This window comes from Delphinapterus leucas, chromosome 1, assembly GCF_059928025.1.
Source record: "Delphinapterus leucas isolate spDelLeu-1000000601 "Yukka" chromosome 1, BTC_Dleu_Yukka2, whole genome shotgun sequence".
Classification (NCBI taxonomy): Eukaryota; Metazoa; Chordata; class Mammalia; order Artiodactyla; family Monodontidae; genus Delphinapterus; species Delphinapterus leucas.
Window position 1 is genome coordinate 109,220,466 of NC_143129.1, and position 14,702 is coordinate 109,235,167.

The 14,702-nt window shown below is 35.5% G+C and overlaps 1 protein-coding gene across 2 annotated transcripts in view; it reads left to right on the plus strand.

The window, feature by feature from the left end:
* The window catches only part of EVI5 (ecotropic viral integration site 5), a 205,719-nt gene that overhangs the window by 106,552 nt on the left and 84,465 nt on the right, over nucleotides 1-14,702 (plus strand). Inside the window, exons 12-13 of one of the 2 annotated variants that reach the window (XM_022553275.2) lie at nucleotides 390-422; nucleotides 980-1,126. The exons of the other annotated variant lie outside the window; for it this stretch is intronic. Of the exons in view, the coding sequence (XP_022408983.1) occupies nucleotides 390-422; nucleotides 980-1,126 (180 nt within the window). The remainder of the gene's footprint in view (nucleotides 1-389; nucleotides 423-979; nucleotides 1,127-14,702) is intronic. 2 annotated transcript variants of the gene reach the window in all.

Consider the following 14,702-nt stretch of genomic DNA (forward strand, 5'->3'; position numbering starts at 1 on the left):
GTCACACTTCATAAGTGATATTGCTTACTCAAATTCCTTCTCCCTTTCATATAAATGATTTGACAATATGGCTGATGCTAAAAATACTTAAAGTATGCTTTAAAAAGAAGATATTAGCTTGTCCCAAATAATGAAAACCCTCTTGGAATTTGTGTTTGATCTCTTCTAGAAGCACATGATTTTCTGCAGTTTATCCTTATTTTGATATATTCTTTTTTAAGAATGGAAACACATGCAATAAAAAATAATTTTAAAATCTAAATGTCCATCTTAATTACAGTGAAATGTAGGTGGAATTTGGGTATGCGTTGTTTCTTCTTATTCCTAATTTTATCACCTTGATTTTGTTTCTTTCTCTTATATTTCTATCTGAATTTTTCCTTTTGTAGGAAAGTGCTTCCTTGGCAGATAGATTGATACAGGTATAGTTTTTTTTTTTTAAGCATTTTCTCTAACATCTAAGGAAAGTCCTAAACCTAGAAATTCATATTTTAATGCATGCAATTTTACATGCATTTATCTAGAAATAATTTTTGGGGTGGTATCTATGGGTGTAAACTTAATTTTTGATAATAGTGTGTTACCTTTATTAAAATAAACCCATCTTTTGCACGTTTTAGAGCTAACCTTATTTTAAAGTTTATTCCAAAATGGCAATCAGTGGATTCTGCGAAATTAACCACTATTCATTGAAAACATTAGTCCTGCATGTACAATAATATTGCATGAATTGAATTTTTATTGACTGAAAGAAGAATTGTTCTTAAGATTATCAGATGAATTTTTCATTTGGTTTCCCAAAATTTGCTGGAGCAATAATGAGCTGCTGGCTAATAATTACTCAGGCTGTTCTGTTCTCTGAGGTGATCTTTTTTTTTTTTTTTTTTAACATGTCAAAGTAAGTAACTAAACCTCACAAAGGCAGTCTTTCTTGAATCTATCCTAAATTGCTTTACACACAAAAAAATTATGTCCTAAGGGACAAGTGACAAGAGCCCAGGAGGCTGAGGAAAACTACCTCATAAAACGGGAGTTGGCCAACATCAAACAGCAGAGTGATGAGGCCAGTGCTAAACTGGAGCAAGCTGAAAATACCATCAGGAAGCTCCAGCACCAACAGCAATGGGTAAGGAGTCTGGTAGTGGTTTTTCTCACCTTTCTCATCTCCTTCCTTTAAACTTTTTTTTAAAAGCACAACTTGTGTGCTCTTGTTTTAAACAATTTTGTTTTCTACTTTAATTGAGTTCTTAATCAATTTTAAGTTCTGTAATATTTACAGGTCTTATTGTGGCCTAAAGACTCCTTGTTCTAACATTTTTTTTTTTCTGTCTACACAGTTTTGTTAGAATTAGGTAATGTTTTCTTTCCTTACATTATATTTTAAGTCACAGCAAGTAAGTGATGTATGTCAGACCTGCTTTTTAGGTTTTAGAAATCTGTTTATTTACAAAAGATATTTTTCCATGGGTAATTATTAAATCTTCTGATAGTTTTTGTTAATTGTGTACACGAGATACTACCCAACATGTAGAAAATATGTAACTATCTCATTTAAGTCTTTGATAATATGGTGATTTATATCTTGTGAAATACTATATAGTCTTCTTACATCAAGACATTAAATTATGGGTTCAGTTATACGCTTACATTTTTTTCAAGAAGAGAGAAGTTGTGAAAATGAAAAAAATGGACTTTTAAAATATTATGTTAACTAAGAGTACCAAACAGCTTCTGATTGTACAGCTATCCTCAGGTATCTTTTGTAACTTAGATATTATTTTCCATTGGCAAATTCAGACAAGTGTGATATTAATAAAGAATATGAGAGTTAAAAAGAAAGCCAGCTGTTTATCTTTGAAAAGATATTATTTCTTGTTTCAGTTTTCTGTTTTCAAGTAGGAGTTGGATTGTAACAGGTGGGAAAAGTTGTGGTAAACCTAGAATTCTATATAGGTCTGAAAGGCAAATAGAATGACTTCAAGGTTGGATGTTATTTTTATTCAGAAAAACTAAGAAACATTATCATCTGAGTATGAAAAGCAGAAAACTAAAAGCAAAAAGAAATTGGTATTTGAAAAAAACATAACATAAAATTTTCCCTATTAATGTTAATTGAATATGGTTACAAAAAATGAATAGCAGAGTGGTAAGAGAATACATTCATCCCTTGTTATCTGTGGCGGACTGGTTCCAGGACCCCTGAGGATACCAAAATTCTTGTATACTCAAGTCCCTTTTGTAAAATGGCATAGTATTTGCATTTAATCTGCATATATCCTCCCATATACTTTTTTTTAAATTTTTTGCACTTAGTAAATATGTTTTATAATGAAAATTCTTGAAGTATAGCTTTGAACATATATACAAGAGTAGCACAATGTGAAACAAATTGAGATTGTGTATTTTTCCCCTTTAAATCTTGGAATTGCTATTTTGGTATATGAATATTTCATTATAAACATTTATATTGTATGTTAAATATTTAAAAATTCATATTCACACACATTGTTGCTGTAGTCTCTACTACATTAGTGCTTCATGCTGCCTCCCATATACTTTAAATCATCTATAGGTTACTTATAATATCTAATACTGTGTAAATGCTAGGTAAATAGTTGTCTGTATATGGCAAATTCGAATTTTGCTTTTTGGAACTTTCTGGATTTTTTTTTTCCTGAATATTTTCAATCCACGGTTGGTGGAATCTGCAAATGCAGAAGCTGTGGCTGTGGAGGGCTGACTGTACTAAAGAGATGGGTTTTGTTTTGCCTTTGTATGAAATGTCAATAATATCAAAGCATAAAAATAGGAAAAGCAGAATTGGAGGGTCATGTTGAGAATTAAGCTGAACTGAGTTATCAGTGTAATGTGATTTTGTTATTGGAAAAGATAAGTATTATATTTACATTTAGTATAAGCTACAGTCTTTAATACATTGGAGTCATAAATTATTAGTTTCTTTGCATAGTTTTTCATATAGTAAGACCTGTGTATAGATGTGTATGAAAGATAAAAAATGTTGGTTTATAATGAAAAAGCTAAGTGGGCAAGCAAAAACAGCCAGAATGAACTGAAGCTTTTGAAAATAGTTAAGTGTAACAAAAAGAATCTTTGTACTCTAATTCAAAGGACAAGATAGACCCATATTGTGGGGCTATGATACAACAAGTAGAAATCAAATCTCTACTTCGATTTTGCTTCCATTTTTTTTTCTCACTAAGCAGACATTCTCCTAAACTGAAATAAACTGTAAAGCAGACATATAAAGCAGTAATGCACAAAAATAGGTGAAGTAACAGAGTCTTCGTTAAATTTCTAGTTTCAAAGTAAAGTGATATTAGATATTAAAGTAACTTGCAAGATGATCATAGGAATATTATTATTATTTTTTTTTTGCGGTACACGGGCCTCTCGCTGCTGTGGCCTCTCCCGTTGCTGAGCACAGGCTCCGGACGCGCAGGCTCAGCGGCCGTGGCTCACGGGCCTAGCCGCTCTGCGGCATGTGGGATCTTCCCGGACCGGGACACGAACCCGTGTCCCCTGCATCAGCAGGCGGACTCTCAACCACTGCACCACCAGGGAAGCCCAGGAATATTATTTTTTAAAAAGGATTTTAGAAAATAAGAGATGCTAAAGGCTTTGAGGTTGGCAACTGCAGTTAGGTAATAGTGGTTAGATATCTCAGAAGAGGATCAGTGACCTTGCTGATGCTTCATTAAAAATTCCTGGAACATCTGGTTTGTGAACAATTAGAAAGATAACTTTTACTTGCTAAAAGCTAATTGACTATGCATAAGTCATAACAAACTAACTTTGTTTCTATAACAAACAAAAATTTTTTACAAGTTGTTGGTAGTGTCTCTCATGATATTCTTGACAAGGTAGAGAAATACAGATGAAAATAGTAAACTTAAGTGGCTTTATAGGTGACTATATCAAAATGGCTGTTCATGTTGAAGTAAAGAGGTGTCAGAGGTCTTTGTCTCCTACATGAAGTATTTCAGGAATGTAGGTAATATTTTTTATATATATAAATTTGTTTATTTTATTTTTTTTTGGCTGCATTGGGTCTTCATTGCTGCATGTGGGCTTTCTCTAGTTGTGGTGAGCAGAGGCTACTCTTCCTTGTGGTGTGCGGGCTTCTCATTGCAGTGTCTTCTCTTGTTGCGGAGCACGGGCTCTAGGCATGCGGGCTTCAGTAGTTGTGACACGCGGGCTCAGTAGTTGTGGCTCGCGGGCTGTAGAGCACAGGCTCAGTAGTTGTGGTTCATGGGCTTAGTTGCTCCATGGCATGTGGGATCTTCCCAGACCAGGGCTCGAACCCTTGTCTCCTGCATTGGCAGATGGATTCTTAACCACTCCGCCACCAGGGAAGCCCCTAGGAATGTAGGTAATATGTTAATGGTGAGTCAAGATTTTAAAATATTTAAACAGTCTATTCAGAATAAGAAACTAAATAAAAGATTATTTCATAGAAGTAAATCTATAGCCTTGCCTCTAAGTTTAAAACTTAAAGATATATCTTAGTGATGCTTTATGTAGCAAAATTGAGAAATTGACAGCGGATCAGGAATTACCAATAATATAATGAGACTCCCTGCGTTCCTTATCCCAAGTATAGTCTTCTAGAAGTATAATAATCCAGTTCAGTTCTAAGTAGCTTGTAGAAAATTTGTAGTGTTGTATCTGGTTTGAATACCCAAACTCATATGAAATGTTTACAGACTGTGTTATGGCAAGTATAGGAAGATGTGGAATCCCTGGATATTTTTAGACTCTACTAAAGAAGATTTTTATAAGAACATCACAGTTATGGTCATTTTAAAGTATTTGAGAGGTGAGGTGATCTTATGGAAAAGTGGTTAGTCTCTTTTGATATTGCTTCAGAGGGCAGAATGTGTTTAAGATCCAAAGATACAAAATCTTACCAATCGGAATTTTGACAAATGGAGTAGTTTCTTCGCAAAGTAGTGAGCATACTACTGCTAGAAAGTTACCATCCATTGCTAATTGTCTTGATTACAGCCTTCCAATATAACAACATGAAGTCTTCAGAATTCTCTAAGGGTTTCAAGTCTATTCCAGCAGGAGGTATTGAATTACCAGTATAATCAACCACCACCACCACCCTCTACTGCCAGTAGTGTCATTTTATATGCTATAAATACCTTTGGATTTCATATACAGAACTGAATTCTAATCCTGTTTTGCTAACATTGTGACCTTGGATACTCAAGGATTGGGTTTCTTTTTTTCTCTAAAATGATTACATAAGGCTAGATCACCTCAAGTCTTTCTTTTTGATTTTTTTTTTTTTTTTTTTTTTTTTTTTTTTTTTGCGGTACACGGGCGTCTCACTGTTGCGGCCTCTCCCGTTGCGGAGCACAGGCTCCGGACACGCAGGCTCAGCGGCCATGGCGCACGGGCCCAGCCGCTCCGCGGCATGTGGGATCCTCCTGGACCAGGCACGAACCCGTGTCCCCTGCATCGGCAGGCGGACTCTCAACCACTGCGCCACCAGGAAAGCCCCTCTTTTTGATATTTTAAATGAACTTTATTAAGGTATAAATTACATGTAATAGAATTCATCAAATTAAAATTAAAATGTATGGTTTGATATGTTTTGATATTAGTTGTATAACCATCACTATCACAATCAAAATGTAGGGTATTTCCATCACCCCCCCATGATTTCTCTCATGTCCCTTTGCAGTTCAACTCTCTATCCCAGCAGCCTCTCTGCTTTCTGTCACTGTAGTTTTGCCTTTTCTAGAATTTCATATAAATGGAATTGTAAGGTATGAGGCTTTTGTGTCTGGCTTCATTCACTTAACATATTCACTCAATTTTTTTCTTCTTGGCAATTTTTTTTCTTTACTGTGGTAAAATAGACACAACATAAAATTTACCATTTAAGTTCACAGTTCAGTGACACTAAGTAAATTTATAATATTTTGCAGCAATAACCACTATATTTCTAGAACTTTGTCATCATCTCAAACAGAAGCTTTGTACCCATTAAAAAAAATAACTCTCCTTCCCCCCCTCCACCTTTTTGCCCCTGGTAACCTCCGTTCTACTTTGTGTCTCTATGAATTTTCCTCTTCCAGGTAACTCATATAATAATCATACAATATTTGTCCTTTTGTGTCTGACTTATTTCGCTTAGCATAATGCTTTCAAGTCTCATCCTTGTTGTAGCATTGCATTAATATCAGAATTTCCTTAGTTTTTATTGTGGCTGAATAATATTCCATTGTATGTATATATTTTGTTTATCCACTCATCTGTTTATGGTCATTTTGGTTGTTTCTACCTTTTGGCTGTCATGAATAATACTACTGTGATCATTAACATACACATATCTGTTTGAGTCCCTTCTTTTGAGTATATACCTGGAAGCAGAGTTGCTGGATCAAATGGTAATTTCATGTTTAACTTTTTGGAGACTCAGCAGACTATTTTCCACAGCTGCTGCACCATTTTACATTCCCACCAGTGTACAGGGTTCCAATTAATTTCTGCACATCCTCAACAACTCTTGTTCTTTTCTTTTCTTTTTTCTTTACTGTGTTTTTATTAAAAACCATCCTAGTAGCTAGTAGTAGGTGTGAGGTGGTATAAAGAAATTTAAGTAAATGGAAAGATCTCATGTTCATGTATTGGAAGACTTCATATTGTTAAGATGTCAACACTACCTAATATGATGTATAGATTTAATTCTATCAACCCTGTCAGTCTTTTACAGAAATGGGAAAGCTGATCCTGAAATTCATATGGGATTACAGGGAGCCCTAAATAGTGAAAACAATCTTGAAAAAGAACAGAGTTGGAGGACTCACATTTCCCAATTTGAAAACTGACTACAAAGATAGAATAATCAAAACAGTGTGGTACTGGCAACAGGATAGACATATAGATCAATGAAATAGAAATTGAGAGTTCAGAAATAAACCCATACATGTATGGCCACCTGATTTTCAGCAAGGGTACCAAGACCATTTGATAAGGAAGAATATTCTCTTCAACAAATGGTTCTTGAAAAACAGGACATCACCATGTGAAAAAATGAGCTTTGACTCCTACCACACACCACATAAAAAAATTACTCAAAATGGATCAGTGATCTTTATGGTTTTAAAACACATAAGGATAAATTTTCATGAGCTTAGATTTTTGGCAGTGGATTCTTAGATATGGATTCTTTGACACCAAAAGGATGAGCAGCAGCAACAACAACAACCGAGAAACAGATAAAGTGGACTTCAAAATTAAACCTTTTGGGCATCAAAGGACATTATCCAGAAAATGAAAGGTCAACCTGCAGAGTTGAAAATATTTGAAACTCACATATTTAAGTGTTTAGCATCCAGAATATATAAAGAACTCTTTCAACAAAAAGGCAAACAACTCAATTTAAAAATGAACAGAGAATTGCAGTATTACTTACCATAACCAAGACATGGAAACAGCCTAAGTGTCCACCAGTGGATGAATGGTTAAAGAAAATGATACACATGAATACACACACACATAGTGCACATGCTGGAATATTATTCAGCCAATAAAAAGAATGAAATCTTGCCATTTGCAACAACATGGGTGGACCTTGAGGGCATTATGCTGGGCAAAATGAAATAAGTCAGATAGAGAAGGCACATATCACATGACCCACTTATATGTGAACCTAAAAACAAACAACAAACCCCACCGAGCTCATAGATACAGAGAACAGATTGGTGGTTGCAAAAGATGGGAAGGTGAGTGAATTGTGGTTAAGGGGGTCAAGAGGTAGAAATTTCCAGTTATAGATAAGTCATGGGGATGTAACGTACAGCATGGTTACTATAGTTAACAATAGGCAACTGTATTTCCTGTTTGAAAGTTGCTAAAGGGTAGATAATGCAAGTTCTCATCTCGAGAAAAAAGATTGTAACTACCTATGATGATGGATATTAACTAGACATTGTGGTGATCATTTCACGATATATGCAAATACTGAATCATGATTCTGTATACCTAAAAACTAATATAATGTTATATGTCAATTGTACTTCAATAAAACTTTTTTTAAGTAAGCAGAAGACTCGAATAGACCTTTCTCCAAAGAAATATACAAATGTCAACAAACATATGAAAAGATGCTCAACATCATTAGGCTTTAGGGAAATGCAGATCAAAACCACTATGAGGTTTCCACACTCACTAGGATATCTATAATAAGTAAAAACGAAAAGGAGTGTTGGCAAGGAGATGGAGAAATTGGAACCCTTGTATATTGCTGGTAGAAATATAAAATGGTCAGCTACTGTGGAAAACACTCTGGTGGTTCCTCAAAAGTTTAAACATAGGATTATCATATGACCCACAATTCAATTCCTAGATGTATGCCCAAAAGAATGGAAAACTGATGTTCAGACAAGTATGTGTACACATGTTTGTGGCAACATCATTCACAAAAGAGTGGACATAGCCCAAAAGCTCATCAACAGAAGAATAGATAGGCAAATTGTGGTATATACATACAATGAAATATTCAGCCATAAGAAGGAATGAAGTACTGATGCATGCTATGAATAATATGGATGAACCTCCAAAACATTAAGCTAGGTGAAAGAAGCCAGACACAAAAGATCACATATTGTATGATTCCATTTGTATGAAATATCCAGAATAGATAAATCCATAGAAACAGAACAGAGGTTGGTGGTTGCCAGAAGGTTGAATGGGAAAAGGGTGAGAAACTGCTTAAGAGGTTTTACTGTGGACTGATGGAAGTGTTTTAGAGCTAGATAAAAATTTGTGGTTGTACAACATTCTGAATATCCTAAATGCCACTGAATTGTTCATTTAAAAGTGTTATTTGAATTTTGCCTAATTGTCTAAAGAAGAAGGCTACAGAACTGAAGGGTATATGGCTCAAGGAAATGACGCATTTAGTTTGAGTAATTGTGGTAGAAGGTGGAAATAAGGGAGAACATATAACATCCCAGTGCTGAAACCCATTGGTTGAGGTCAGGGTAGGACCAGAAGCAAGTGAGCTAGCTTGTATGAAGAGGCTGAGAGGACTGGAAGAGCCCTCAGGGCTGGAGTTGGGCATGTCTTAATCAGCATTGTGGTTGCATTGATACTAAAAGGAGAATGCAATCTGGAGTAGCGCAGAGCAGGTCAAGGTTGGGAACTACAGAAGTGACTTACAGTAGGTTGTCAGATGAATACCCTATAGGAACTGTAGCCCAAGGCAAGGGAGTTTAAGACATAAAAGAGACAAGAATTTGGATTATCAGGAGTTTAGTGGGCTAATGAGAGAGCAGCTTGGGCAAGTGTTGAACATGGAGGCTATTATCCATAGCTGTGATTTACGTGATTTGGGAAGATGTGGTGTTAGGATAGGCCGTCTCTGTTAATGTGCCAGAGTAGAGCAGACATATTTTTATATTTTATTTATTTTTTTTTATGTCCTTCTACTTAGGAATAAGGTTGTTCCCAGAATCTCAGTGAATCTGAGATGGTCTCACTTAAAAGGGCTGGAAGTGACAGAGGCCAAGTAGGCTATTATATGAATATTGGGAATGTGGATAGTATGATAGCTAATGAGGGTGACACTCCTACAGTGAAAAGGATCAAGGTGGTCTTCAGTATACTAAATTACAACTAGAAAAAAATGTAAAAAGATAAATAAGAAATACCATGCAAACACTAAGCAAAAGAAAGCTGGAGTGACTGTATTAATATCAGATAAAGTAGACTTCAGACTTCTTGGAATAAAGAGGTACATTACATGTTGGTAATATGGTCAGTTCCATAAGAAGACATAACAATCTTAGGATTGTTATGTATTTAGGAATATATGTCTCCTAATATGTGTATGCTCCTAATGATAGGGGAGCATGAAGCTGAACTGATAGAACTGAAAAGTGACGTGGACAAATCCACAGGTACAGTTGGAGTCTTTAATACCCCAGTCTCAGTAATTGGTGAAACAAGTAGGTGGAAAATCATTATGGAATGGATATCAAAGACCAACCAGCTTGGCCTGGTTGGCATTTATGGAACACTTCACCTAATAACAGAATACATGTTATTTTTAAGGGCACATGGAACATTTACAAAGATAGAACATATTCTGGACCATAAAATAAATTTTGACAAATTTAAAGTAACTGAAATCATAAGAAGTATCTTCTTTGACTCTAACAGCAGTTAGAAATTAATAATAGATATCTGGGAAATCCCTAAAATATTTGGAAATTAAACAACACATTTTTACCCCTGTGTCAAAGAGAACATCTCAAGGGAAATTAGAATGTGTTTTGAATTAAATGAAAATGAAGACACAACATTATCAAAATTTGTGAGATCTGCCTAAAGCAGTGCTTAGTGAAAATACTATAGCATTGAATGCTTATATTAGGAAAGGAAATAAGTCTCAAACCAACAATCTAAGCTTCTACTTTAAGAAACTAGACATGTAAGAGAAAATTCAACCTAAAGCAAGAAGGAACAAGTAATAGAGTAGAAATTAATGAAATTGAAAACAGTATAAAACAAAAATAGAGAAAATCTGTGAAATCAAATGCTGGTTCTTATAAATCATCAATAAAGTTGATAAAACTCTGTCTAGACTGACTAAAGATAGAAAAAACAAAAGCCAGTTTAGGGGTGACATTGACTTTTTACAGATGTAACCAAGTTGTCTTGTCTCATATCCTGGATTTGTCTGATTCCTTTCTCATGGGGTCATATTTCCTGTAAACTAGATTCAGTTAAACATTTTTAACATTTAAATTATAGATGATGCTGTGCTTTAAATCAGGAATCACATTATGTAAGTTCCCACTATTAGTGATGCTGCTGAGTTTGATCACCATACTAAGTTTGGTTACCACACAGCCTTTCCCTTGTAAAGGTATGGTTTCTTCTTTGCAACGATTAAGTAATACATTGGGAAATACTTCTGTACCAAATAAATATCTTGCCCTCTATTCACCTTTTACCTATGGTTTTAGCATTCTCTGATTGGGTTTCCCAAATTGAGATTTTCATATTTTCTTATTTTTTTCTACACTGTTAGCTAATGTTCCTCTGTAAAAGAGACTTTTCTCTTTTTCCCCTTCAATCTCTCTCTCTTACTCACTATGAATACTTTTCTATCACTCCAGACTCATGGGCTTTTGTTTGTTTTGATGTTTCATATCATATTTAATGATTTTAATGCTATTGGTACAATGATATATATTAAACTTCTGAGCAGCAGTTTTTAAAAGGTAAATTTTATTTTTAATAAATTTTGAGTATTGATATGCTTTAAAAAGCATTTGTGCAGTACTCAATCATTGAGTAATTGTCTTTAACACATCATTGCATTTTATGCTGGCTCTTGATACTTTGAACCTGATATTGCTGGTTTTCAAAAACGATCGTGTTAATTATTTTTTTTAATTGAGGTATAGTTGATTTACAATATTAGTTTCGGGTGTACAACGTATATATTCAGAGATTACACTCCTTTAAAGTTATTACAAAGTAATGGCTATATTTCCCTGTGCTATACAATATGTTGTGTTAATTTATTATTTAGTATTTACACTAAATAAAATTTAATATTTACTTATATTTAGTAATTTTAAATTAAATAATAAATATTAAACTAAGCACAAGATAAACCAAGCATTGAGATTAAATTATCCCTTTAAGTATTTGTTATACATGTTGCATGCCAGTTTTTCTGGGAAACCCATAGAAGTAGAAATGATCCAATGATATTTCATACAGTTGCATGTCTGACTTTGTCCTTTTGGAGTGTGATGGGGCACAGATGTGTTTATATTGGATGATTTTTCCTGATGAGACCAACTGTCTGAGTCTTGCTTGATCTATTTATAAACTTTTTGCCCTATACATGACTGCTTATCATTCAGGTGTCCTGAATAAGTAATTGTTGTCCAGCAGTTTGTTGGCTAGGATCAGCGTATACAAGAAGGACTGTAACACTTAAAGCTGCTGAGCACTGAAATGACTGCCTTTTGAGGTTGTTGGGACCTTTGTACCAGGAAGTACTTAACAGGAGGCTAGGCAAGATTTCTTTCGATCTTCCTTCCTCTTCCTATAATTCTAGAAGAAAATATGAAATAATTATGTGATACTTTTAAGAACCAAGGATTTGATATGAGGAATAAAAACTAATCTTACTTAGATTAAACACATGAATAAACATTAATAAACTAAAAACTATCCATTAGTGCAAGTTGTGAAATCGTCTAGATAATTTATTTTAGAAAGTGTGTTTGTTAAGCAGCATTTAGAATTGCCCCACACCTGATTTACCTAGTGGGTTTGTTTTTCTTTATGAATATGGAAATTAATGTTTAATATTTCTTCCTGCATTATAAACACTTTTAAACTCTACTTTGGTGACATTTCAAGAAAAAGCCATTTAATTTGTAATTATTGGTAAGTTTATGTACATCTTCCTAAAAATCCAAACCAGACTGATGACTTAACACATTAAGCTTCGTAAACTCTCAGTATGCCTAGAAATCTGAACAGAAGCTTTCTTCCAAACTAATTTTGGCCTTAGTCTAAGATTAAATGTTTTATATTCATATGTAATCATCTCTTTTCAGCTTAAATAATAAGTGAACATTCATTTTAGTGGAAATAATTGTTTTCTTAACATTTTCTTCATCAAACTATCTTGCAGTTTGTGTGTATAAATAATCAGAGATAATCTTCCACTTTTTAAAGGATGTGTGTAATTTTTCAGATGTTGGGAATAAATAATTTAAAAATGATATACCAATTAAAAAATAAATTTATTTATTTTTGGCTGCGTTGGGTCTTCATTGCTGAGCACGGGCTTTCTGTAGTTGCAGAGAGCGGGAGCTACACTTCGTTGAGGTGCGTGGGCTTCTCAATGCGGTGGCTTCTCATTGCAGAGCACAGGCTCTAGGCATGCAGGCTTCAGTAGTTATGGCATGCAGCCTCAGTAGTAGTGGCTCTCAGGCTCAGTAGTTGTGGTGCACGGGCTTAGTTGCTCCGCGGCATCTGGGATCTTCCTGGACCAGGGCTGGAACCTGTGTCCCCTGCATCGGCAGGTGGATTCCTAACCACTGTGCCATCAGGAAAGCCCCCAATTTCTCAAAAAAGTTTAGTGTGGCAAATCTTTAAATAGTACATCCATATTGCTTGGATTTTTAAAAAAAGACTCATTGGAACATGTGGTAGAGGGGATTACAAACATCTTTTTTGGGATCATATGCTGGGTGGGAGAGCAACTTTTTATTTAAGTTTTTTTCTCCTTTTATATTGTCTTGCATAGAATCATTCTGGACTCTTTGATAGTACAGGCATTTTCTCAGATGCTTTGGATGTAACAGTGGAAATGTACCATATCCCCACACTATTACAAATTTTGTTTCGTTTTGAAACAAATAGATTTTTTTTTTTTTTTTTTTTTTTGCGGTACTCGGGCCTCGGGCCTCTCACTGTTGTGGCCTCTCCCATTGCGGAGCACAGGCTCCGGATGCGCAGGCTCAGTGGCCATGGCTCACGGACCCAGCCGCTCCGCGGTATGTGGGATCTTCCCGGACCGGGGCACGAACCCGTGTCCCCTGCGTCGGCAGGCGGACTCCTCACCCACTGCGCTACCAGGGAAGCCCCCAAATAGATTCTTATAGGTTATTTTTGCAGCATTGAATTTCCACTCCCATTGTTTAATATATGGTTTATGATAGAGGGGGGGTTTGTTGTTGTTTTTTAAACCAAGAGTTGACTAGCTAATTGATTCAGCAAATAAGGTTTCTCACTTACTGTGAAAAGTACGGTTTAATTCTGGCAATATAGTGGTAAATCACACTATCCTTGGCATTGATTGTATAGTATTTATAGAGATAGATATTGTGAAAATTATTTAATTAGAGTGGCAATTAGTACGACGAGAGAAGAATACAGCAATTCAGTCACATCTTCAGGCTCCACTTCTAATTCTAGTTCTCTTGCTGTTTTCACATCTGCAGTTACTTCTCGCACTGACTTGAACCTCTCCACGTCATCCATGAGGGTTGGAATCAGCTTCTTCCAAGCTCCTGTTAATATTGATATTTTGACCTTTTCCCATGAATCATGAGTGTTCTTTTTGTTTTGTTTTGTTTTTTTGGGTTTTTTTGGCGGTACGCGGGCCTCTCACTGTTGTGGCCTCTCCTGTTGCGGAGCACAGGCTGCGGACGTGCAGGCTCAGCGGCCATGGCTCACGGGCCCAGCCGCTCCACGGCATGTGGGATCTTCCTGAACTGGGGCACAAACCCATGTCCCCTGCATCGGCAGGCGGACTCTCAACCACTGCACCACCAGGGAAGCCCTCATGAATGTTCTTAATGGCATCTAGAATGGTGAATCCTTTCCAGAAGGTTTTCAATTTACTTTTCCCAGATCCATCTAAGGAATTGCTATTTATGGCAGCTATTGCCTTACGAAATGTATTTCTTAAATTTTTTGAAGACTTGAAAGTTGGAATTATTCCTTGATCCATGGGCTGCAAAATGGATATTGTGTTAGCAGGCATGAAAACAGCATTAATCTCATTTTACATCTCCATCAGAGCTTTTGGGTGACCAGGTACATTGTCAGTGAGCAGTAATATTTTGAAAGGAATCTTTTTCTGAGCATTAGGTCTCAACAGTGGGCATAAAATAGTCAATAAA